At 45.3% G+C, this 23,530-nt stretch overlaps 1 protein-coding gene across 2 annotated transcripts in view; it reads right to left on the bottom strand.

Moving 5' to 3' along the window:
• Positions 1–2,441: 2,441 nt before the first annotated feature.
• RAD9B (RAD9 checkpoint clamp component B) overlaps positions 2,442–23,530 on the bottom strand; it is an 80,354-nt gene continuing 59,265 nt past the window's right edge. For both annotated transcript variants that reach the window (XM_068245350.1, XM_068245361.1), the window contains 5 exons: positions 20,794–20,900; positions 16,402–16,466; positions 12,254–12,367; positions 8,984–9,149; positions 2,442–3,608 (listed from right to left, as the gene is read on the bottom strand). In XM_068245350.1, the coding sequence (XP_068101451.1) occupies positions 3,480–3,608; positions 8,984–9,149; positions 12,254–12,367; positions 16,402–16,466; positions 20,794–20,900 (581 nt within the window). In that variant the 3' untranslated portion in view covers positions 2,442–3,479. The remainder of the gene's footprint in view (positions 3,609–8,983; positions 9,150–12,253; positions 12,368–16,401; positions 16,467–20,793; positions 20,901–23,530) is intronic.

Genomic DNA, 23,530 nt, shown 5'->3' with positions numbered 1-23,530 from the left:
AAGGTCCCAGTCCTCCCCTGGTGAAGTGTATACAGCAATGTCAGGGTGAACAATCGATTTCAATAGGTAACCTAAAGAATGCACCAATAGATTAATGTATGGGGCCTTAAGGCTGCTTACACACCAAGACGTTACAGGCGCACGTTAGTGCGCCTGTAACGCTCCCCCAACGCACAGCAATGTAACACAAGTGGGCTGTTCACACAGCCCACGTTGCGTTACATGTAATGCTGCACGTTCGGTGCAAAGTGCAGCATGCTACGGCGTTGGAGCGGCTATAGCCGCGTTAGACTGTTTGCACATGCGCAGTGGGGGGCGGAGAGGAGGCGGGGAGAGCCAGCTAGAGTAGCCGCGCACATGGCTACTTAATATTCACTGCACTGGCGGCAGCTGATTGGCCGGCGGGACCACGTGATGCGGAGTGTCTCGCTCCGCATCACGTGGTCCCGCTGGCCAATCAGCACCACTCTGGGAGACATTATAGGAATCGAGCCGCCGAACGCGGCTCACTCTACCGTCGGCTTTTGCAGCACCATACGTTGTGTTAGGTGCACGTTATGCGACCTTAACATGGCACCTAACACAACGTCTTGGTGTGCAAGAAGCCTAAAACAAAGAGACCTTTTGTTTAAACAAAAAAATATTAGTATACATAGAAGAGCTAACGTTTATGCTTACGAAGGAGCCATCCCCTGTCCATATGTTCAAGTTGAAAAAAAGCTGCGAGGCAGGGGTCACACTTAAAGGACATCCGAGGTGACGTGACATAATGAGATAGACATGTGTAAATACAGTGCCAAACACACAGATAACTAGGCTGTGTTCCTTTTTTTCTTTCTTTGCCTGAAAGAGTTAAACATTAGGTATGAAAGTGACAGTTTCTGTCCTGGTTGGGACTGGATTTCTAGCAACGGTAACAAAAAAATGTTTTTCTTTAAGGTCGCATTCACAGTGGGACGTTATGGTCGCACGTTATAAAGTCTTATAGCGCAGCTTACCGCACTGCAATGCTAATCCTATGTGCCGATCACAGTGCGCCGTTAAAGTCGCGTTAAATGTTGCGATGTGGTAACTCACTGCTTGCAGTGCGTTACCTCTTAACGCAGACACATTGTAACTTTAAAGAGAACCCGAGGTGGGTTTGAAGAATTTTATCTGCATACAGACGCTGGATCTGCCTATACAGCCCAGCCTCTGTTGCTATCCCAAACCCCCCTAAGGTCCCCCTGCACTCTGCAATCCGTCATAAATCACAGCCACGCTGCTGACAAACAGCTTGTCAGAGCTGGCTGTGTTTATCTCTATAGTGTCAGTCTGCTGCTCTCCCTGCCTCCTGCAGAACTCCAGTCCCCGCCTGCATCACTTCCCTCCCTGCTGATTGGAGGGAAGGGACGGGGGCAGGGACCGGAGCTATGCAGGAGGCGGGGGAGCAGCTGAGACTGACACTACAGATGTAAACACAGCCTCACAGCATGGCTGTGATTTATGAGGGATTGCAGAGTGCAGGGGGACCCTAGTGGGGTTTGGGATAGCAACAGAGGCTGGGCTGTATAGGCAGGTCCAGCCTCTGTATGCAGATAACATTCTTTCAACACACCTCGGGTTCTCTTTAACATTACACTAAAACGCAATGTCCCACTGTGAATGCAGCCTAAAGGTTATTATGCTGTTGTGTATCTTTTAGAGCAGAGAGGAAGTTCTGAGTTCAGATCCACTTTAAGGGCTTGTTCACACCTAAGCGGGAATCGTGTGAATCCCGCTAATCGCTAAAGCGCTAGCGTTTTTAAAAACGCTAGTGCTATTTTAGTCTATGGCAGTGTTCACACTTGAGCGATTAGTGATAATTGTGAGCGTTCCGCGATTATCGCTAATCGCAAACGTGTTACATACAGCGTTTTCCTGCTGATTTTGGAGCGATCACATTAGCATATATAGAAACGCTAATTGCGATCGTTCCAAAAACGCTAATTTGTACAGTGATTTTTCCGTGTTAAATCGTCAAAACCACCCATGGAAAATGCTACCGCAAATCGCTAGTGGTTAGCGAATTTTAGGTGTGAACGAGCCCTAAAGTGAACCTGAAGTATTGCGCAGGAGGAAAACATGGAGAAATGCACCGTGTATGTATTTAGAAAGTTTAGGCTAATTCCCCCTCATCTGTGTCTAATCACAAGTTGTAATTTGATCTCTCCCGTGTCACCTGACATTTGAAAGCACAGGCTGTAAACAATATGTCTGCTTCCATGAAAGCAGGAAGTAGATACACTGCAGATTTATTGTAGGATTTGTAGCAGCTGTAACAAAGAAATGTTTTTCTTTAAAGGTTATTATGCTGTTGCGTATATTTTAGAGAGAGGAAGTTCTGAGTTCAGATCCACTTTAACCAATACATGCAGCAGAGAACACTTTACTGTAGACTGACTTTACTGTTCAAATACTGATAAGTATAAGGTGAAGTTTTTATTTTGTTTGCAAATACTGTATAATTTGTAACAGCATCTATGTGCTACTTATAATCCTATTCCTAAGGAGACATAACCACATTTAACATAACATGTGAACAGCAAACACGGCTATTGTATATCTGCGTATGCTACACTTACAAATGTGTAACAGGCAATGTTCGCCATCAGCCAGGTTCAATTAATGTTAAATGTGTTCTGGCTAAAAACGGCTACATAGTTTTCTTAATCGACTGGTTATTGTGGGCACAAATACAGAATTACCATTCATAGGGATGGTCAATTAGATGAAAATAATTTTGAGCTGATGCAGGATTATGCAAATTGTTTATTCACGTTTATGTAGGTTATGTAGGTTGAAATGGGCCAAGGTGTAATTTGATTGGTCCATTTTCAAGTGGCATGAAGTTGTTTACACATTTTGCCTAATCCTACATCACCTTCAAATTATTTGAATTTCATTGACTATCCCTAAGCATGTATACCAAAGGCACGTATAAGTGCTGATAGAAATGGGACGCAGAGATGGCACGTAATGATATACTGCACATTCAAGCACACGTTCTAGTATAACTTCCATAAATGACTCACAAATAGAGTCTTGCAAACCTGAAAAGTATGACGTAAGGGAAATATGAAAGATTTTCTCTCTCTCTCTTTTAAAGGCCCCTAAAGTGAGATGGATATGGAGGCTGCCATATTCATTTCCTTTAAACAAAGCAGATTGCCTGGCTGTCCTGCTGATCCATTGCCTTTACTTTTAGCCATAGGCCCTGAACATGCATGCCGATCATGTATCTGACTGGATTAGCCACATGCTTGTTCTAGGTGTGTGATTCAGAGACTAGTAATACCAGAATGATCAGCAGGCCAGCCAGCCAGGCAATTGTATTGTTTAGGAAATATGGCAGCCTCCATATCCCTCTCACTTCAAGTGTCCTTTAGGAGTGATTCAACTGCCTCCAGCCTTTGCATACAGACAGCAATATGACAGCATCCGCCTCAAAAAAAGACATATTAAAATGCTGGAGAGAACTCCTTTCTGCAACCGTCATCCTCATCTTCACTAGCTGTGGCCAAGCTGTAGAATGGCTGCTCCGGCTTCTCTGGCTGTTCTGATGAAATGGCTCCAAAGAATGTGCAAAACTGGAAAGACAAAAAGGTACATGCAAAATGTATATATATCCTGTCTGCAAACAGAAGCTTAGACCTTCGGTCTTCATAGCCATCTGTACCCTTCAGTTCTTGTGCTGTGGCCCTGCCTTTGGGACTAGAGGTGTAAGTATTCACAACAGGGACAATATTCACATGATCACATCTAAAAAGGCAAAACGGGATCGCTTTGCACTTCCGTTTTGCGCAAGTGATTTTACCACGATTATTGCGGTAAAAATCTCTGGACACTTCTGCAATTCCAGAGCGATCGTGGTCAGCGCTTTATAAGCACTGTACTGCGATCACTCCAGAATCGCCCAGAAAATGCTGCAGGTAACACGTTTGCGATTGGCGCAAATTGCAAAACGCCCGCAATCGGCGCCAATCGCGGCAGTGAGAACACTGCCATAGGATAACATAGCACTAGTGCTTTAGCGAATAGCAGGAATTGCCCGCTAATCGCCTAAGTGTGAATGGGCCCTAAGAACCATGAAGGTGGTATAGGAAGCCTGATACCCGTGTGGCAGCCCACAGCTGATCAGCTTCATGAGTATCACACAGATGCCATCAGATATCTGTCAGTACATGGATCAGGGAGGTATGGATACAGCCACAACAGCTGCAGGATTATATTCATGTCATTGTATAATAAACACCTAGCGGTTGGCCTCCCCGAAAGTACGCTGTTACTTGTGTGGCGACTGAGTGTGTTGTAAGATGATATCTGCAACTCACCAGTAGGTGTTTTGCTCAGAACAAATATAATTTTGCAATAATACAATCTGTACTACCTGTACAGGGAAATGTTCTATTAATAACAGAAACGGACATTACATACACTGCAGATCATGTCACCTTGTCCTTTATACAAGCCTAGGGACAAGGAACTAATCTGCAAAGCTTTTGTATTGCCCTCTGATCATTTATATACGTTAATCAGGTTACCCTTTTTTTTTTTTTTTTTTTTTTAACCTACAGCCTGGTACACACTTTCAGTTTTAATTGGACAATCACTGACCAATTTTACCACCTCCATTTAATAGTAGAGTCAACAGATTTTTAATGCTATGAACAGATTGTGTAGGTACTACATGGAGGTGGTACAATGACAATGATTGGCCTGTTATAATTGAAAGTGTGTGCCAGGCTTAAAGAGGAACTGTAGTGAAAATAACATCCTGAATACAATTGCTTATTGTTTACGATATTCATTTATAAAGTGTTTGCCCATTGTAAAATCTTTCCTCTCCTATTCACATTTTGAAATTTATCACAGGTCGCCACATCTTTAGTTCTGCCAGGTGATCAGTACAAAATGTTCATTACTGAGAGTTCTATGCACAGAGGGAGATACTGGTTGCTTGGCAGTTGAAAAAAAAAATTATTTCCCACAATGCAACGAGGTTCACATACAGCGAACTGTCAGGACCATGGTCATGACATCACACCATGGGAGGGGTTTCACCACAATATCAGCCATACAGATGTCCCTGATGATCTTTTCGAGAAAAGGTATATATTTCTCAAGGGAAAGGGAGTATCCGCTACTAATTGGAATAAAGTTCAATTCTCGGTAAAAGTTCCTCTTTAAATAAGCCCAGTTTGTCCACGCTTTCTTAGCAAAGCCTGGTACACACATCCAGTTTTGAACTAGGGAAGTGCTACAAAGCTGGTACACAGTATGGAGGGCACTACAGAGTGTCATGCAATGGTGGACACTGGAAACCTGAGGAATACTGGAGGACTCTTGAAAGCTTTGACACAGTATGATCGAATAAAGGGGATTTTCAACAGAATACCCAACAGTGCTGGACTCTTTCTTCATGTGTTGCATTTTTGAAGTTTTCTGGCAATGCTCACTGTTGCCGGGGTCCCCCCCATTTCCCATCCCCAGTCCTTGTAGTTCCTGTGTCTCCTGGAAGTTCCTCCGAGAGGCAGAGCTATTCTGAACCCGCAGGCTTGCTTCCTTTGTGTTTGTGCGGTTAGGAACTTGTGCCTATGCAGATCTGAGTCACGCCCGGCTGCTAGGGAGACCTTTCTGGTGTTCATATTTAACTGGACAATTCCGTCAAATACGAAGACGACTGAGGACAACAAGCAGCACCGGAAGACTTCTAAAATGGTAATCTAGTCAACTATGGGCTTCAATTATTTTTTTTGTCCCCAGTTCAGGGGTGCTTTAACCAACATTTCACAATAGTAGACCATCTCTTTCTAGGTGCCATCATTACTAATACTGCTAATGCCAATGCCACTGAAGGCTGACTGAATTTCTGTGCAAACAATAGAGTTTATGTAGCAATTCAGGCAGTGCTGACATAAGTAGAAGTGGCTAGAAAGAATAATGTTACAAAAAAGGTGTTCAGAAATAAAAGGTTGAATATAAAGGGAAACATGGAAACCAAGTAAAAAAATTGTATTTGCTTCTTGGGCACACTATGGCACAAGGAACACTGATGATTGCTTGTGGTCTAATAATATATAAGGCATATTGTATGGGTAAAGGAAATGTGCCATACAGTGGCTACAGCACATTACTGTTACATTATTTGGCCCGTCCACAGTCTGTTGCAGAGAGGTTCTTACATTGGCATAGCAGTGGTGGGTACAGAGGTTGCGACTGCACCGGGGCCATTGGGTCAGAGGGGCCCTGAGGGACCCACCCTCAACTGCAGTATTCGCTCTTTAATGGTCCTGTACTAATAATAATCACTTTTATAGATGCTTTGAATATTAGAGATTATTAATAAACCGTTCCCCGCCCCTTCTTGCACCTCTGACACTGTGGTTATCCTTGGAAGGTTTTGGTGAGCCGTATCAACTGTTATGTATAGAGTGCTTGGGGGGGGGGGGCAATATATAACTTGCACTGGTGTCCATAGCTCCTTAGCTATGCCACTGGGTACTTGGCATATAAACTGTTCTAGGGTGCAGACTGAAGAAACCCATGTCCACGGGTGAAATGGAGCCTGTTGGCTATTTCAAAGATGTAGTAAGGCTCTATGCTGCAAGAAAAAAAATAGCATCCAGAGAAAAACCTGAATAAGAATACAGATCATTTCACAAACACTATTTAAACATAGTACACAATATACTGTAGCTTTCTCTAGTTTGCAAAATACTTCCGTGTACAACTTCCAAACAACTAAGGCTAGGTTCACAGTGATCAGTTGCCTAACTCATGTGTTCTAATGCGTGTGAACTGCAATGGAGACTGGCCATAGACTTTAATACAAAGCCTGCATGCAGCGAGTTAGAATAATGCGATCCTTAGGCTACTTTCACAGCGCCAACGCGCGTTGCGTTGCAACACAATGTGGATAAAACGCAATGCAAAGAAGCAAGTAATGTTTTGCAATGGCATGCATTGTAACAGAGGCACAAGAATGAAAATTGCATCATAGGTGTGCGATGTTTGTGTCGCACATTTGAGAGTATAAAGCCCCACCTTTTTAAAAACAGATGTGCGCAGTGCAATGGCTATAACGTAGTGTGACGCAGCGCAAAAATTCAAACATGCGAGCGTTACCATAGACGAACATTGAATGCGTTAATGCATGATTTGCATAAACGCAGAGCAGGATCTGCGTTATTTGTACGGACCCCGTTGACACTCATCGCACCGCATGCACTGTGAACGTTGCATTGACTTTTCATTTCTGTGCGATTTCCGCCGTTAAGGAAAACCTCTGTCATGACGCAACGCAACTGAGCACTGTGAACGTAGCCTTAAGGTCCTGTTCACAGTGCTCAGTTGCATTGCAGAATAATTCTGCATGACAACAATGCGCTGCTCACACAATTCTATAGGCCTGTTCACAGTAATGGATTGCATTATTCTAACTTGCTGCATGCAGGCATTGTTTAACCCTCCTGGCGGTTTGCTAAAAAATCGCCAGGGGGCAGCAAATCTTTTTAAAAAAAAATTTTTTTTGTTTTTTCATGTAGCGAGACAAAGTCAGCTCAGCGGCATCCCCCCAGCCCCTCCGATCGCCTCCGGCGATCGGCGAACGGGATCTCCTGGAGGGCTTCCCCCGTCGCCATGGCGACGGGGCGGGATGACGTCACCGACGTCATCGACGTCGTGACGTCAAAGGGGATTCCGATCCACCCCATAGAGCTGCCTGGCACTGATTGGCCAGGCAGCGCACGGGGTCTGGGGGGGGGGGGCGGCTGCGGCGCGACGGATAGCGGCGGATCGGCGGGTAGCGGCGGCGATCGGGCACTGCACGCAGCTAGCAAAGTGCTAGCTGCGTGCAGCAAAAAAAAAATTATGCAAATCGGCCCAGCGGGGCCTGAGCGGTGCCTTCCGGCGGCATAACCCGAGCTTAGCTCGGGCTTACCGCCAGGAAGGTTAAAGTCCTGTCTCCATTGCAGTTCACACACATTTTAAAGCATGCGTTATGCAACAAACCACTGTAAACCTAGCCTTACTGTGATCAGGCTCATAGAATTGTATGGATGCAGTAAATTGACATGCAGATTTATTCTGCAGCACAACTGACCACCGTAATTGTGAACAGGGTGTAACACCCCTCTATTAAGTTTGAAAAGCTTAATCATTTTCTCATAGACCTTTTTTTGCAGTGCAATTAGTGTGAGAAACAGAAGATCACTGTCTGGGTGGCTAAGCAAAGCAATCACAGGGAATACAATGGCTGGGAGTGTGTGAGGTGGAGAAATTACCTCTGAATCAGACCAACATATCGGCATTAGGGCTGGAACCCACTAGAGAGATTTTGTGAGCATTTAGGGAGCGATTCAAACAGCTAGCGATTTCCCTAAACGCTCAGCTAATGTTAATGGATGGACCAAATTCCACTGGAGCGATTGCAATTACCAAAATCGCAAATGCAGGACATGCAGAATTTTTAGCGATTAGCGTTTCTGCAATGTAAAATATATAAACGCTGGCATAATCCCTCATCAAAACCTACACAGAGCAATTTTGCTCGCGTTTTTACATTACTGCACACTGTAAATAAGTTAAAATTAATTGAAAGGACCAATCAGAATTAAAACCGCTAATCGTTACACAATCGCTGGCAAAAAGCTGACACTTTTTAAAAACGCTACCAAAATCGCTCATGACATCGCTTACAAACCGCTCATACAAAACGCTAGCGATTGCGATTAGCGATAGCGTTTTGTAGTGGGTTCCAGGCCTTACTAGCAAAGGTCACTCACTGTTCATTAGTAATTGTCCTGAATGGCCATATGCAGCAGCACTTTTTGGATTATGGATTATATGTAATGAAAGCAGAAGATAATGGAAAGTGGAAAGATCCATAGATGTCTTGATGATTGATTATTTTTTTTTATTTTAATTTACCAGCTGTTCCATTTTAGACTACATGATACTGTACCTTGTTATAAGATAAGGCATTGTGTGGCTCCTCCCTCACTGCTGGTAATGTAGGATTACTTGTAGTAACTGGCTGTCGATTCCTTTTTTTGGTTGCATCTGTTCCTATAGTCCTGTTCTTCACAGCAGAGCTGCTTCTTCTACATTCCTTTGATAAAGCGGGTGACCTTTATTAAAAGGAAGAAAATCATTTTTTTGTAAGAAATAATACACAACAAAATAGTACTTAAACCAATCTGGGATGTGCCAAAAGTGCCCAAAATAACGTATCATGGACATCTCCACCTATATCCTGTAGCCTGGCCCAACATGTCCGTAAAACACATGTAATTGAATCAGTGCAGGGCACAAGTAGGTATGTGATACAGTTCCACCGTGCTTCACATCTGAGGTATCAGACAATAAAAGTGAGTCCCAGCACCCTAAAGGAAAAAGGCTTACCAGCCAATAACAACCCATGTTCAGGGCCGGCCCGCCCATGAGGCGGGGTGAAACTTTTGCCTTAGGTGGCACTTCTGGGGGGACGGCACTTCTGGGGGGACGGCACTTCTGGGGGGGCGGCACCCGCCCCGTGGGTGTGGGGGGGCCGCCCGAGCTGGAGGGGATAGCGGGCAGGAAGGGGGTATTGGGCCTAGCGGCGGGGAGGGGGGTCGGACCCCCCCTCCCTCGCCTGGGTGCCCCGTCCTCCGCTCCCCTCCAGCTTTAAAGAGTTACGTCGCTGGCTGCATTGTAAGAGGCAATGGGCGGGGACCACGCCGCAGGAAGTGTCGTCAGTGGAGCGCACGCTTAACGAGGAAGAGGTGAGTGATCCCCGCCCTTTGCCTCTTACAATGCAGCCAGCGACGTAACTCTTTAAAGCTGGAGGGGAGTGGAGGACGGGGGACCCAGGCTAGGCCCAATACCCCCTTCCTGCCCGCTATCCCCTCCAGCTCGGGTGCCCCCCCCACACCCACGGCCTGGGGGGGGGGGGGCGATTTCTTTCAAGATTGCCTCAGGCGGCAAAAAGTCTAGGGCCGGGCCTGCCCATGTTATAAGGTTGTATACATAGCAAGAGGCTTCCAGTGGTCACAGCACTGTTCCAATCTTTAACTGCGTAAAGTCATCCTCTAGATAGCATCGGTATAAGATCGATAACATATCATAAAATGATTAAAAAAAACAGCAGTATTAAGTGTAGACTGCTTTATTGAGGATAAATGAATCATAAAAGACATAAAAACAGTTCCCACATACGGGGCCCAAAGTTATGGGTACCCCGAATTAAAATAGCGCATGTATACTGGCCAGTGGTAGGAACCAGGGGCACCTCTAGGCATAGCTATTGGTCCTGGGTGCCATGTTGATGGATTAAGCCCCGTCCCCACATTAAGCCCTGCCCCCGGACTAAGCCCTGCCCCATGGGTGTTCTATTACTTGCTTCTGCTGCATCTACTTAGCGTAAGTTGCAGGCAGCTGCCACCTCTGTGCCTTGTGCATCCTTCTTTACCCCTTTGTGCCTCCTTCTGTCTCTTTTGTGCCTCTTTCTGTCTCCTTGTGCCTCTTTCAGTCCCTTGTGCCATGTCTGACCCCCTGTTTGTCCTTCTATCTCGCTCCTTCTGTCTCCATGTGCCTCCTTCAGTGTCACCTCTGCCTCCCTCTGTGCCCCTCTGTGCCTCTTTCTGTCCCCCTGTGCCTCCTTATGTCCCCTTTGCCTTTATTTGTCCCCTTGAGCTACCTTTGCCCCCCTGTTCCTCCTTCAGTCCCACACTGTCTCCCTTTGTGCCTCCTTCTGTCTTCATGTGCCTCCTCTGTCCCCCTGTGCATCCTTCTGTGCCTTCTTGTGTCTCCCTGATGCTCTTTCTGTCCCTCTCTGCCTCCTTATGTCTCCCTGTGCCTCTTTACATCCCCTTCTGCTGTCTTATGTTCCCCTTTTGTGCATACTTCTGTCCCCCTTTGTGCCTCCTACTGTCTCCCTGAGCTTCCTTCTGTTCCTCCACCCCCCCTTTGTGATTTTTTTTTCTGTCCTCCATTGTGCCTCCTTCATTGTGCCTCCTTCTGTCCCCTGTGTGCCTCCTTCTTTCCTCCTGTGCTTGCTTTTGCCCCCCCTTTGTGCCTCAGTCTGTCCCTATTGTGCCGCCTTCTGTCCCACTTTGTGCCTCCTTCTGCCCCACTTTGTGCCTCCTTTAGTCCCCCTGTGCCTCCTTCTGTCCTCTTTTGTGCCTCCTTCCGTCCCTCATGCCTTGTTCTGTCCCCCTGAACCTCCCACTGCCCCTCTGTGTACCTTCTCCTGTCCTCCTTTGTGTCTCATTCTGCCCCCTCACTGTGCCTCCTTTTGTCCCCCATTGTGCCTCATTCTGTCCCCCTGTGTGTCTCCTTCTGTCTCCTTGTGCCTCCTGTCCTCCTTTGTGACTTCTTCTGACCCTCATGCCTCCTTCTGTCCCTGTGCCTACCTATGTCCCCCTGTGTGCCTTCTTCCTTACATGTATTTTCTTTCTTACATGTATTTTCTGGTGAAAAGCTGTCCCAATAGGTGTAATTTCTGGTGAGGCGCATTACAATTATTTTCTGGTGAAAACTTGCCTCATTGCAGTTATTTCCTAGTGAAATGCTGCTGCATTACGATTTCATGGCGGGGGGGCGCCATGGGGACGGGAGGGGCGCCATAGGCTTTCTCTCCTGGAGTGACAAAATGGCTAGAGGCGCCTCTGGTAGGAACAAGAATATGAGGTGTCGCAAGAGTAAAGGTACATACGCATGCTCGATGACTGTAGTCCATAGGGATCGGGATTCCATCTCCCAGGGGTTGGTTCAGAGCTGAGTGCTGTACAGATGCATTATTAGGCTATAGCCTAGCGGCACGTTCTGTTGCTGTGAGGAGACCTTGTTGCACCAGGTTTAAGACCTGGCCTGGGTCTTTTATACAAAACCTTATTATCCATATTTCAAAACACACACACAGACACACACAAAATAAAGTGGGTGCAACACTGTAGGTAATCAAAATTCACACATCTGCATGATATAGCCACAGCAAAGCAGAAGACAACCTGTGGAGGGACATAGATTTAGCTATATAAATAAATAATGATCACTACACAGTTAATGGTTCTCCCCATGTGCAAAATTTGAGGGAGTCCGAGAGATGATGAGAGCTGATGCATACATCCACCTTATTACTCCTCACGCCCAAGTGACTGCCAACTTTTGTTTCCTACACAGTTTTTGAGAGCAGAAACAATACATACACTCATATTTAAATGTAACCTTTTTAGCAAGATTATGCTGCACTTACTTAAGGACTATAGCTTGTGATTTCGGAGAACAATTGTTATCATCCACATCTGATAGTGTTGCCAGAATAAAGCTTGCTTCAAAGACAATGTCATCCAAGCTGAATACTATTGGTCTGGAAGTTCAATAAAAAAATAGTACCATAATTAATGTTTAGGTTGGGACTTTAGATTAGATCTTAGGGCCTAGATGGTCCAGTTTATGAGGAAAATGCTCTCATTTTAGGATAAGGCCCAGTTCACAGTGGTGCAGTGCGGTGTAACGGCTGCTTTGTAACGTTGCTTACCGCACCTATGCAGCAGCAGCTTTGCGGTAAAGCAGGTTGTGGTATGGCAACGCACTGCACGCAGCGCACTACCACAAAACGCGGCATTAACAATGACAGTGAAGCATGCTTTCCATTGGACTGTATACTTCACTGTACTTGCAATGCAACGTGGCCATAACTTGCCGTGCAACATTTTCTTTCCATTGTGTTCCTGTAAATGTAACATATCACTGTGAACAAGGCTCTAGGGTTAGTTCACAGTATGCGCATTGTGCTGTGCTGAGCTTACTGCCTAGCCCTATACTGTACAAATATATGAGCATGTTCACATCTCTGCGCTGTAATGCACCGCAGTGCGTTTCTGGTTAAGGCATGCGAAAACGAGCATGTTACATAGCTATTGTTTATGCATATTCTAACTTACAGAGTATGTGCTGCATTATAATCGCATTATAACGTGTGCGTAATGCAAGGCAATCATTTTGTGGGGGAGCTAAATTCACTTATCTGTATGTTTTGGGGATCAAGGAAGGTGTAAAATAACTATGACTAAACACATTGACCTATAATAAATAGAAGCTGAGCTCCTGGATCATAGTTAACTACAGGGATAGCATGTACCTAAGATGATGCTAGTTTTATGCAATTACATGCAACTCGGAAGTAAACCCAATGCAGCTGCATAAGCATCACTCTGATAATCCATTTGTGAACTGCAAGCTTGTACTTTTTGCAATAAATATATTCAAATTACCAGGCTGGCTGCATTCTATAACTGTTTAGTATTAGTGGAGTGGCTTCTTTTCCACAGAGCACATCACCTGACCCTGTCTACCTCCTCTCGCAACTCTTTGTGGCTAGCACTGCAGCTACAGTTCTGTGATCTTACCATTCTCTTTACTTCCTCCCTGCACAGCGTGTGATAAAACATCTGTCTTCCTACTTTCCTAATTACATCCTCCCTGCACAGGGTGTGATAAAGCCTGTCTTCCTACAGTTGTGTTCAAAATTATTCAACCCCCAATGCTGTAAAGGGTTTTAGGGAATTTAGTGTACATTTGTAATTGTGTTCAGAATGAAATCTTACAAGGACTTTTTAAAGAACCAAATGCAACTAAAATGACATCTATTGTTTTTGTAATACAGTATTACATTTTTTGTGTGATTTTTTTCATTGCCACAATTATTCAACCCCTTAAAGACTACCACTCTTAGGCCTACTTTCCACAGACTGTTTATAGGCAGTGAAATGCCTCTCAAACTCTCACAACTGCTCACTGCTACCTAGGAACTGCTCACTGCTGCCTGGTAACTGCTTGCTGAACACACAGCTCAACAGTCTGTGGAAAGGAGGCCTTAAGAACAGAGGTTAATTCAAGTGTTTTCGATCAGGTATTGAAAACACCTCTGGATGTTAACAAGCAGCAATCAAGCATAATAAGCACCAATTAGGCAGATTTAAAATGACTGTGATACTCAGCTCCTTCTAGACATTTACTGGTGTGTTTACAAACATGGTGGAGTCAAGAGAATGGTCCAGGAAGACAAGAGAAGAGGTGATTTCTCTTCACAGGAAGGGCAATGGCTATAAGGAGATTGCAAACATACCAAGAGACACCATAGGAAGCATAATTCGCAAATTCAAGGCAAAGGGCTCTGTTGAAACGCTACCTAGTCGTGGCAGATAGAAGATGCTGACTTTGGCTGCTGTGCGCTACCTGAAGTGCAAAGTGGAGAAAAGTCCCTGTGTGACTGCTGAGGAACTGCAAAAATATTTGTCAGATGCGGGTACTGAAGTTTCAGCTCAGACAAGGCGCACACTGCGTAATGAAGGCCTCCATGCCAGAACTCCCAGGCGCACCCCCTTGCTGTCTCCAAAGAATAAGAAGAGTCGACTGCAGTATGCCAAAAGTCATGTGGACAAACCACAAAAGTTTTGGGATAGTGTTCTGTGGACTGATGAAACAAAATTAGAACTGTTTGGGACCATGGATCAACGCTATGTTTGAAGATCAAGGCCTATGAAGAAAAGAACACCTTGCCTACAGTGAAGCATGGCTGGGGGTCAATCATGCTTTGGGGCTGTTTTGCTTCTGCAGGTACAGGGAAGCTTCAGCGTGTGCAAGGTACCATGAATTCTCTTCAGTACTAGGAGATATTGGATGAAAATGTGATGCAGTCCATCACAAACCTGAGGCTTGGGAGACATTGGACCTTTCAACAGGACAATGATCCCAAGCATACCTCCAAGTCGACTAGAGCATGGTTGCAGATTAAAGGCTGGAACATTTTGGAGTGGCCATCGCAGTCACCAGACTTAAATCTGATTGAGAACCTCTGGTGGGACTTAAAGAAAGCAGTTGCAGCGCGCAAGCCTAAGAATGTGACTGAATTGGAGGCTTTTGCCCATGAAGAATGGGCTAAGATACCCGTAGATCGCTGCAAGACACTTGTGTCAAGCTATGCTTCACGTTTAAAAGCTGTTATAACTGGAAAAGGATGTTGTACTAAGTATGAATGTCACTTGGGGGTTGAATAAAACTGATTATGATGTGAGCACAGAAAAGACATTTGTGGTTATTTCATTATAAATGTTATGTTATATTTGTCTGACTTACAAGTGCCTCTTTGATTTAATTACAAACAAGATGACTGAAATGATCAAAATCAATGTCAAACTGCCCAAAACACTCAATTTCAGTGTGGGTTTGAATAATTTTGAACACAACTATACGTTCCTGTCCACGTCCTCCCTGCATAGCATGTGATAAAGTTTCTGTCTTTTTACCTTCCTGTTTACTTGCCCCCCCCCCCCCCCCGCACAGTATGTGATGAAGTATTTAACCATTCCCCCAACCTTCCCATGTGTATAAAAGCCATGTGTACCTTACTTATCCTACAATAAGAAATCCTTTCTTACTGCTCTTTTGTAATGCTTTTATAAAGATATTAGGTGAGGTGTGGGAAGGGGTTACATGTTTTCTTACACACTGAGCAGGGAAATAAAGACTCTGTTGAGTTGTAGCTGCAGTGTGGGCCACAAAGAGTTAATGCCTCAGCAACAGCAAAGAGATGGTGAACAGTGATAACTTAGGGTTCATTTCCTTGGAGAGTTGAACTTTGCCCAGGCAGCAGCAATCGTTGCCACGCAACTGCAAGCAGTTGTGAGAGGCATTTAAATGCCTATAAATCTCCTGTGGAAAAGATGCCTAAGGATTGTCAATGAGATGCAAATCATTTAGAGTTGATGCAAATTTTATGAAAATGCATGGCGGTTAAAAAAATAGACCAATCAAATGGCACAGCATCATTCTATTGTTTTCAAGCTGCATTCATTAACATAAATAATTGAACTAACTTGGAATTATTTGCATCTCACTAACCATCCCTAGTCCTAACAAACTCACTGAGGCCTCTTTTCCACGAACTGTTGATAGTCAGGGAAATGCCTCTCAAACTCTCACAACTGCTTGCTGCTGCCTGTCAGCTGCTTACTGCTGCCTGGTAACTGCTCACTGTTGCCTGGTAAATGCTTACTGAGCACACAGCTCAACCGTCCATGGAAAAGAGGCCTTAGGGCCCTTTTCCACAGGCAGCTGAACTGCGTGCTCAGTGAGCAGTTATCAAGAAGCAGTGAGCAGTTACCAGGCAGCAGTAAGCAGCTGACAGGCAGCAGCAAGCAGTTGTGAGAGTTCGACAGGCTTTTCACTGCCTATCAATTGCTCCTGGAAAAGGGCCCTCAGTTATACAAAAAGTTTAGGACTCCTCACAGTGTCAGACTTCATAATATTCTGGAGGCAATGTATGTACTTCTTTTTCTAATAGACACTTGCAACATGACTGATACAGACAAAAAACGAATTGCAGGATTTAAAACCTACTGTCCTGGATTGCTGAAATGTATTGCAATCAGAGCACTTGTTGTTTCTGCAAATGACAAGAATCCCTAGAAGTAAGCAACATAACCAATTAGTCTACACAATCATCTCTGTCATATCAGCACACTGCATCCTTTATTCATGAAAACTACTACAAATTTTACACAGAACACTATCACCATACAATGCGTAAATCTATGACACAGCTGGGGAGCAGAAGACTGTTTACATGATATTTAACCAGTTCTGGACTGAGCTAGTTGAAATCTGTCCTGTTTGTGACTGCTTGTTTCTGACAGGATGTAGATTTCAACGTCGCCACTGCGTGGTCCTGCCGCTCCTGCCAATCGCGCTGCTCTGCTCCCGCTACTGCTCACTCGCCCTGCCGCCAGTATGACAGCAGAGTTCTGTGAGTTGGTCAGGAACCGATTTCATTGGCTCCTGTCTCCGTGATCACTGTGAGCCAATCCCATTAGCTTACATTGATGGACAAGGTCAGGAGCCAATGAAATCGGCTCCTGACTGGTGCACAGAGCTCTGACATCATAGTGATGGCAGAGGGAGGGGCCTGCGGTGATGGGAGAGCGGCGTGACCAGCGAGAGCGGTGAGTATGTGTGGCGATTTGTCGGTAAGCGCTGTTTTGTGGTACCTCCTGACACAGCCTGGAACTACTTGTAAAGGAGAGGAGGTGTGAGGGAGTTGGAGGAGGGGTTGATTCCCTGACATATAGTAAATATATAGTAAATTGGTAGTGCATGACAATTTTACTGTGGGTAATGCCACAAACATAACACATATTGCACACATAATGACCAGAACGTGCGTACTGTTTCTATAACATGCAGAATGCAAGCAACGCAGCTTTGTACATGCACCCACTTATCACTTTATTTGGTAAAGTGCACCCTGCTAATACAGGGGTTGGACCTCTTTTTGCTTCAGTACTGCCTGCTTGATTCTTCATGGCATAGATTTAACATTGGTGTTGTAAAACATTCCTAAGATTTGGATCAATTACTTTATAGCACCACAGTTGCTGCAAATTTGTCAGCTGCACATCCATGGTGCGATCTCCTGTTCCACCACATCCCATAGATGCTCTATTGGATTAAGATTGGGTGACTGTGGAAGATGTTGGACTAAAGTTAAATCATTCTCATGTTCAAGGAACAAGTGTAAGATGAGTGTATGTACAACCGTGCAATAATTCAAACATTTCTGAAGCTATATAAGCTCTGTTGGTTTGTCTGAAAGTATTAAATGTGGATTTGCACACTATCTGGCTGCAGTGAAAAGTGAGAGGACTTGGCACTGGATTAGCCAGAGCTGGTTGAAGCAATGCTGCACCCAGCCCCCTCCCCCCGCTCCCCCCTCCCCAGAGGCCAGAGGAAACCTACACAAACACAGGGAGAACATACAAATGCAGGTAGCATCCTAGCCTGGATTTGAACCTGGAACCCTAAGGGCTGGTTCACACAGACTTTTGGCGGCGTTTACCGCCAAGCGTTTGGGACTCGTTGGCTAAACACCCCCATTCAAGTGATTGCGCAGTTACCGGCGTTTACCGTAGACTGCGCAAATGCGGTGTTCTGATCCCAATGTAACGCGTTGTTTCAGCCGGCTCTAGAAGCCACATGGGACGTCTAGGGTCGCCTAGCCGCCGCGGCTTCATGTCCCCTTGCGGGGACGAGAAATACTGATCACGACGAGAAGCCGACAATCGCCATACCGCCACTCCTGAACGAGACATCATAGGACGACGCGGCTTCTGGCTGCCCCGACACCGCCTGCCATCCGTGTAAACCAGCCCTTATACTGCAACGCAAGAGTGCAATCCACTGGCTAACGTCTGCAGTGATTTTTTTCATTGCTGATGATATATCATGAGATATAGGCCCCCCAGGCCAGCACAAATGTTTTCCTGGATCTGTATAGGCACACAGTTGCAGAACATGTTTGTAACGATCGGTGAAGCACAGAGAGGATCTGATTACCGGTGATCTGCAGTATCACGGGGAATACAGATGTATACCAGATTATAAGTGATCTGCAGTATCACCGATAATCCAATATACTCGCTAACCTCTGTTCACCTGAGTAGAGTGTAGTGTTTAGGTGTAACAGTAACACTTAGAGGACTAGGCCTCAGTACAGCAAGGCGTACTGTACAGATTCCTTCCGCAAACCTGAGCTCTCCAAGACGGGAGGAGTCAGGCTGCCAGCAGGAAGGATATACTGAAAGTAACCCTCTGGCGGAAGGGTCACTAACAGAACGAGGAACCGCCTCCAACAGTAAGGTCGGTTCTCGAGGTCGGACAAGCCAGGTAGTACACACACGGACAGATAAAGTACAAGATCAGGAGGCAAAGGCAGAGCCAAAGTACAGGCAGGGTTCGGCAACGGGATATCAGATATATCAGGGTACAAAATCAGGAGGCAGAAGCAGAGTCTAGGAACGAGCCGGGGTTCGGCAACAGAGTATCAGAAATATCGAGGTACAAGATCAGAGTTCAGGAGAAAGCTCGAGCAGGCAATAGGTCATAACAGATAATCACAATCAAACTAGTACTTTAGCTATCAACAGAATCTAGCTAAGTGTAGGATTACAGCTCCAGCTGGTCCCGGCACACTTGCGGATCTGACTACGGATCTGGGTGCTCCCACATATGTGATCGCAACGCCAGACACCAGAGGAATGAAGTGCTGGACCAATGAGAAGTGGAGCTATAGTCAGCTGACCAGCCTGGTCAGCTGACTCCTTACTAAGTGTCATAAATCCTGCCTGAGTGCGCGCGCGCGTCACTCTGAAACCTGAGGGACTACGAGTCCCAGCCACAGCACCCCCGCTCTGCGGTGTCTCCGCAGCGGGGGTATGGGCACTAACCGCCGTGTCCAACGCGGCGGTTTCTCCGTGCTCCGCAGACGCCTGCACGGAGACAGCCGCCTCATGCTGAGGGGAGGCGTCTGCCTCTCCGTGTGTGGCGCGTCCGTGCGCGGAAAGAGCCGCCTGCCGCTGGGTCATGGCGGCGGCTCTTCCGCGTTGTCTCACAATGTTCTTGTCAATGTATAAGCATCTGGATTAGCTGAAATCACCTTTAAAGTGAAACACTCTTAATACTGAAGAAAGGCAATACCTTCAGTTCAGCCCTATGCATTAAACAATACAATACAAAAACCGCGCTGATATATAATATATATGGGTGACAATGGTGGTGCGCTGCCCCTTTAAATAAATAAAATCACAATGTAAACTCAATGGCTGCGCACAAATGATTACTGCAAACAAGTCTCTTAAGCCTCATCTACACGCGTAGATGAGGCTGCGATCCGGCGGCTCGATTAGCCGCCGGATCGCCTCTTCCAGGGCCCTGCGCCTGCCCGCTGCAACCCCGCTCGTCGCGCGTGCGCCGCATTCGATTCCCCGCTTGTCCCCGCTAGTCCCCGCCGGTGCCGCTTATCTTCCGCTAGATTCCCTGCCATTGTCCCCTCACGGGGAGCGAGCAGGGAATCGGCGGAAGCAAGATCCGTCCGTCACATCAGCGGCTCGATTGATAAGGAACATCGCGGCCGCATCTACGCGTGTAGATGTGGCTTTTTATCTGCGTCAGGTACAATCCTGTAAACAGACAGTCCGACACTTCTTCCTAAGTTCTAGGCTGCTTTGCCTCTGATCACCTTCGACGAGATATCACCACCACCACACCCCTCACAGTGGGCACTCACCGCTATTATATGACCCTCTGCTAGATGGGTCCTCAGCGCTTATGGGGTCATCAGATGCAGATAAAAGAGACTTGTTTGCAGTAATCATTTGTGCACAGCCATTGAGTTTACAGAGAGAGAAATGGTAAAACTTATTTCAGTTTATTTCAGCTATGTAAGCACAGAAAACATGGGCATGTAAACCACAGGAATCTTTACAGAGGCTGTGATATAGGAATGTCCAAGTTTGTTGCCTGTCAGTCAGTTTTCTGAGTAAATAAGTAACAAACTCCCATTGTGTAGTAAATTAATCATGCAGCACGACAGAGTATAGATTCTATGTTTGCACATAAGTGCAGTTTCAGCTTTAGACACTTTTGAAAATCCATATATAGGCCAATAATTGAAATGTTAATAAACTTTTTAATAACATTTGAAACAATGTTCAAAGATAGCAGAGTTTTATTTCATCCACTTCACATCAAGACTTGTTTTCACTGTATGTACTGGAGTTCATTTTTAGCTACGGTACACCCCAACTGATTCAGCAATAACTTCACAACGACTTATCACACCTACATGATATTTACAGGTATAAACTCAAAACTCTACCAAGCTAAATAAGGGTTGTATATATTATTATAAAATGCGTGCAGTAACTGTTTTCAAAACCTTTGCATTTTTGGACTTACCCTAACTTCTTTTAGACAAAATGTTACTTCAGAATCCATTCCAATTTGGAAGTAATTGAATTCATCAGGATGTAAGTGCACTTCAGTGTGCGTTATTTTTAAACTGCCTGAATGGGAGTGGTAACAGTAAAAAAGTGAAAGAGAAGCATTGGTAAAAGCCTGTTTAGATAAACTAGAGTCTGAGGAGACTATATTTTACATTAACAATCTAACAATCTTGGCTTCATATTTTCAACAGTGCAAAATCCAGCCTGCTGGCTGAGTTTGCAACTTATACTTGAAAGGTTTTATTAATGTGCTACTTAAATCACCCCGATATTAAAATATATACAGCACATCACAATTTCTCAACATGACATCATTGCTCCAACTAGTCAGCAGTACATTCTTGCAGACAGTGCTGTACAGATACATTAAAATTAACACTTTAGAAGAAGATAGATTTGTTCAAAGCATCTTTGAGAGACAGGATACAAACCCGGATTTGCATACCCACTTACCATACCAGCCAATGTGACAGAGATCTGAAGACTCAGACCTTTTCATGCATTGTTGTTAAGAACCTGGTCTATTGAAAATTAACACATGTAACAAATTCTACCTCTGCCAGTGTTTACAGAAAAACAAATCCTATTTTCTTTGCTGTCTGTAGTATTGTCTCAAATAATTCACATGGTCACTCCGGTTTAATCTGGTTTTTCTGCATCATCAGTGTGTATATAAGATCAGTAAATAAAGTCTTTAGATGCAGTTTCACCAACTTAAGTGTAGTGTCATTGCATCTCCCAGTTGGAGAGAGACTATTCACTAAACCAGGGAACTGAATCCATAGGTCTGACTGCTGCTAAAGTGAACTTGCAGCCACCTCGGAAGGAATCGAGCTATCATTTTACTATATGCGGCCCCCCGGTTGTATGGGGGCAATGGGAAGCCTCCTCGTGGCGCCCCTGGATAGTGCTATGTAGCATGAACTAATTCCCGCAGGGCGATTGTTTTGCGGTTTTTGGTTTTTGCCCCTGCATATTTAGGCATGCGAAAGCAAATGCATATTTGCATGAGCAATGTCTCGTGATTAGCCAATAGGCCAAATTTGCAAAGCCAGATTTGTCAGGTTCACTTGGTTGATGCACACATTTTCTCTCTGTTGTAATTAGCAATGCATTTTCTTTTCTTTGGAGGCAAGTGGTGAGTGGCTTGTTTTAGGAGGTGAGAGCCCTGGAGCAGGCTATTTGCGCCTGTCCTCCCCTTATGTGTCGCGCCCAGGACATGCGCATATAGCAGAACGCAATGGACGTTAAGGTAAGTGCCTGTTTTTAATCTTGGGAGGTGTGTGCGGGCAGTTCTTCCCGGCGCTGGCCACGCTGGGGAGATCGCCTGCACCCCCCAGCCTCCACCTCCGGGGTGCCGCTGTGTGGGTTCCAGGCGGTGAGAGAGCCTGGGATCCCCGCGGCCCCCCGGTTGTATGGGAGTAATGGGAAGCCTCCTCGTGGCGCCCCTGGATAGTGCTATGTAGCATGAACTAATTCCCGCAGGGCGATTGTTTTGCGGTTTTTGACCCTGCATATTTAGGCGTGCGAAAGCAAATGCATATTTGCATGAGCACTGTCTCGTGATTAGCCAATAGGCCAAATTTGCAAAGCCAGATTTGTCAGGTTCACTTGGTTGATGCACACATTTTCTCTCTGTTGTAATCTCCAGGATGTCAGCAGTGAGGAGCTGGGTGGTGTTGCTTTTACCTTGCAACTTACCTTGAAATACACAAGTTTTATATTGAATTTACTAATGGATGCAATAAAAAGATTAAATGAAAAAGCTTTTTAAGTGAAAGCAGTTAAAATAAACCTGAGATGGACAAAATAAAAAAATGTATACATACCTGGGGCTTCCTCCAGGCCCCTCCAGGCTGATTGCTCCCTTGCCGTCCTCCTCCGTAGCCTGGATCGTCTGCAATTTGCCCCAAAAGTCCTCCGGTCTAAGGCATTCTGTGCAGTCCTTAAAACCTGGTGAGTAACTGTACTCAGTGCTGTAAACTTGCAGCTAGTAGTGTGTGTGTGTTTCTCTGTCTTGCACCTTGCTGTACCTGATCTGTTGCTGAACACTGGCTTGTCTGACTACCCGCATGTTGCTAGACTCAGGCCTGACTGACTATCTGATCCATTGCTGAACAACACTGGCTTGTCTGACTACCCACTTGTTGCTGAATCCTGGCTTGCCTAACTACCCGCACTGTTATCGACCCGGCCTGACTAATGGCAATCCAAGCACTTCTGCCCTGGCTGTCTGGTTCCCTTGTATTTCAAAGTCAGAGTGCCAAGACTGCAAGGTGCAAGGGCTGCTGTCCTCACAACAAAGTTTCCCAATCTTCATAGGTATGTCACATTCCTATCATATTTCAGGACTGGATCACCATTAGGCATGGTGGTAAAAAGGCAGCTGAAAATGTCCCCACCCCACCCTCTTTCCATTGCCTTCGGTTGTCTGCTCTCACTCATCTCAGTTAGAAGAATCAGAATCAGTTATAGAATAATGAAGTGCACATAATTATGCACAATTAATTACTCCTGCACATGTAATATGGTTTCAAAGTCCTGGCTTTTGTATGTAACTCTTACTTCTTCTTCTTTAAAGTTCATAAATTACAGCAAGTAATTATTGTCCTGCTTTTATTAGCATATAGGGCAGGGATGTTCAAACTTTATAGGCCAAGGGCCATATCAACGTTCGAGCTTGCTAGGGG

Source organism: Hyperolius riggenbachi, chromosome 1 (assembly GCF_040937935.1).
Source record: "Hyperolius riggenbachi isolate aHypRig1 chromosome 1, aHypRig1.pri, whole genome shotgun sequence".
Taxonomy (NCBI): Eukaryota; Metazoa; Chordata; class Amphibia; order Anura; family Hyperoliidae; genus Hyperolius; species Hyperolius riggenbachi.
Note: the sequence above shows the minus strand (reverse complement) of the source record. Positions and strands in the feature narration are given on the sequence as shown.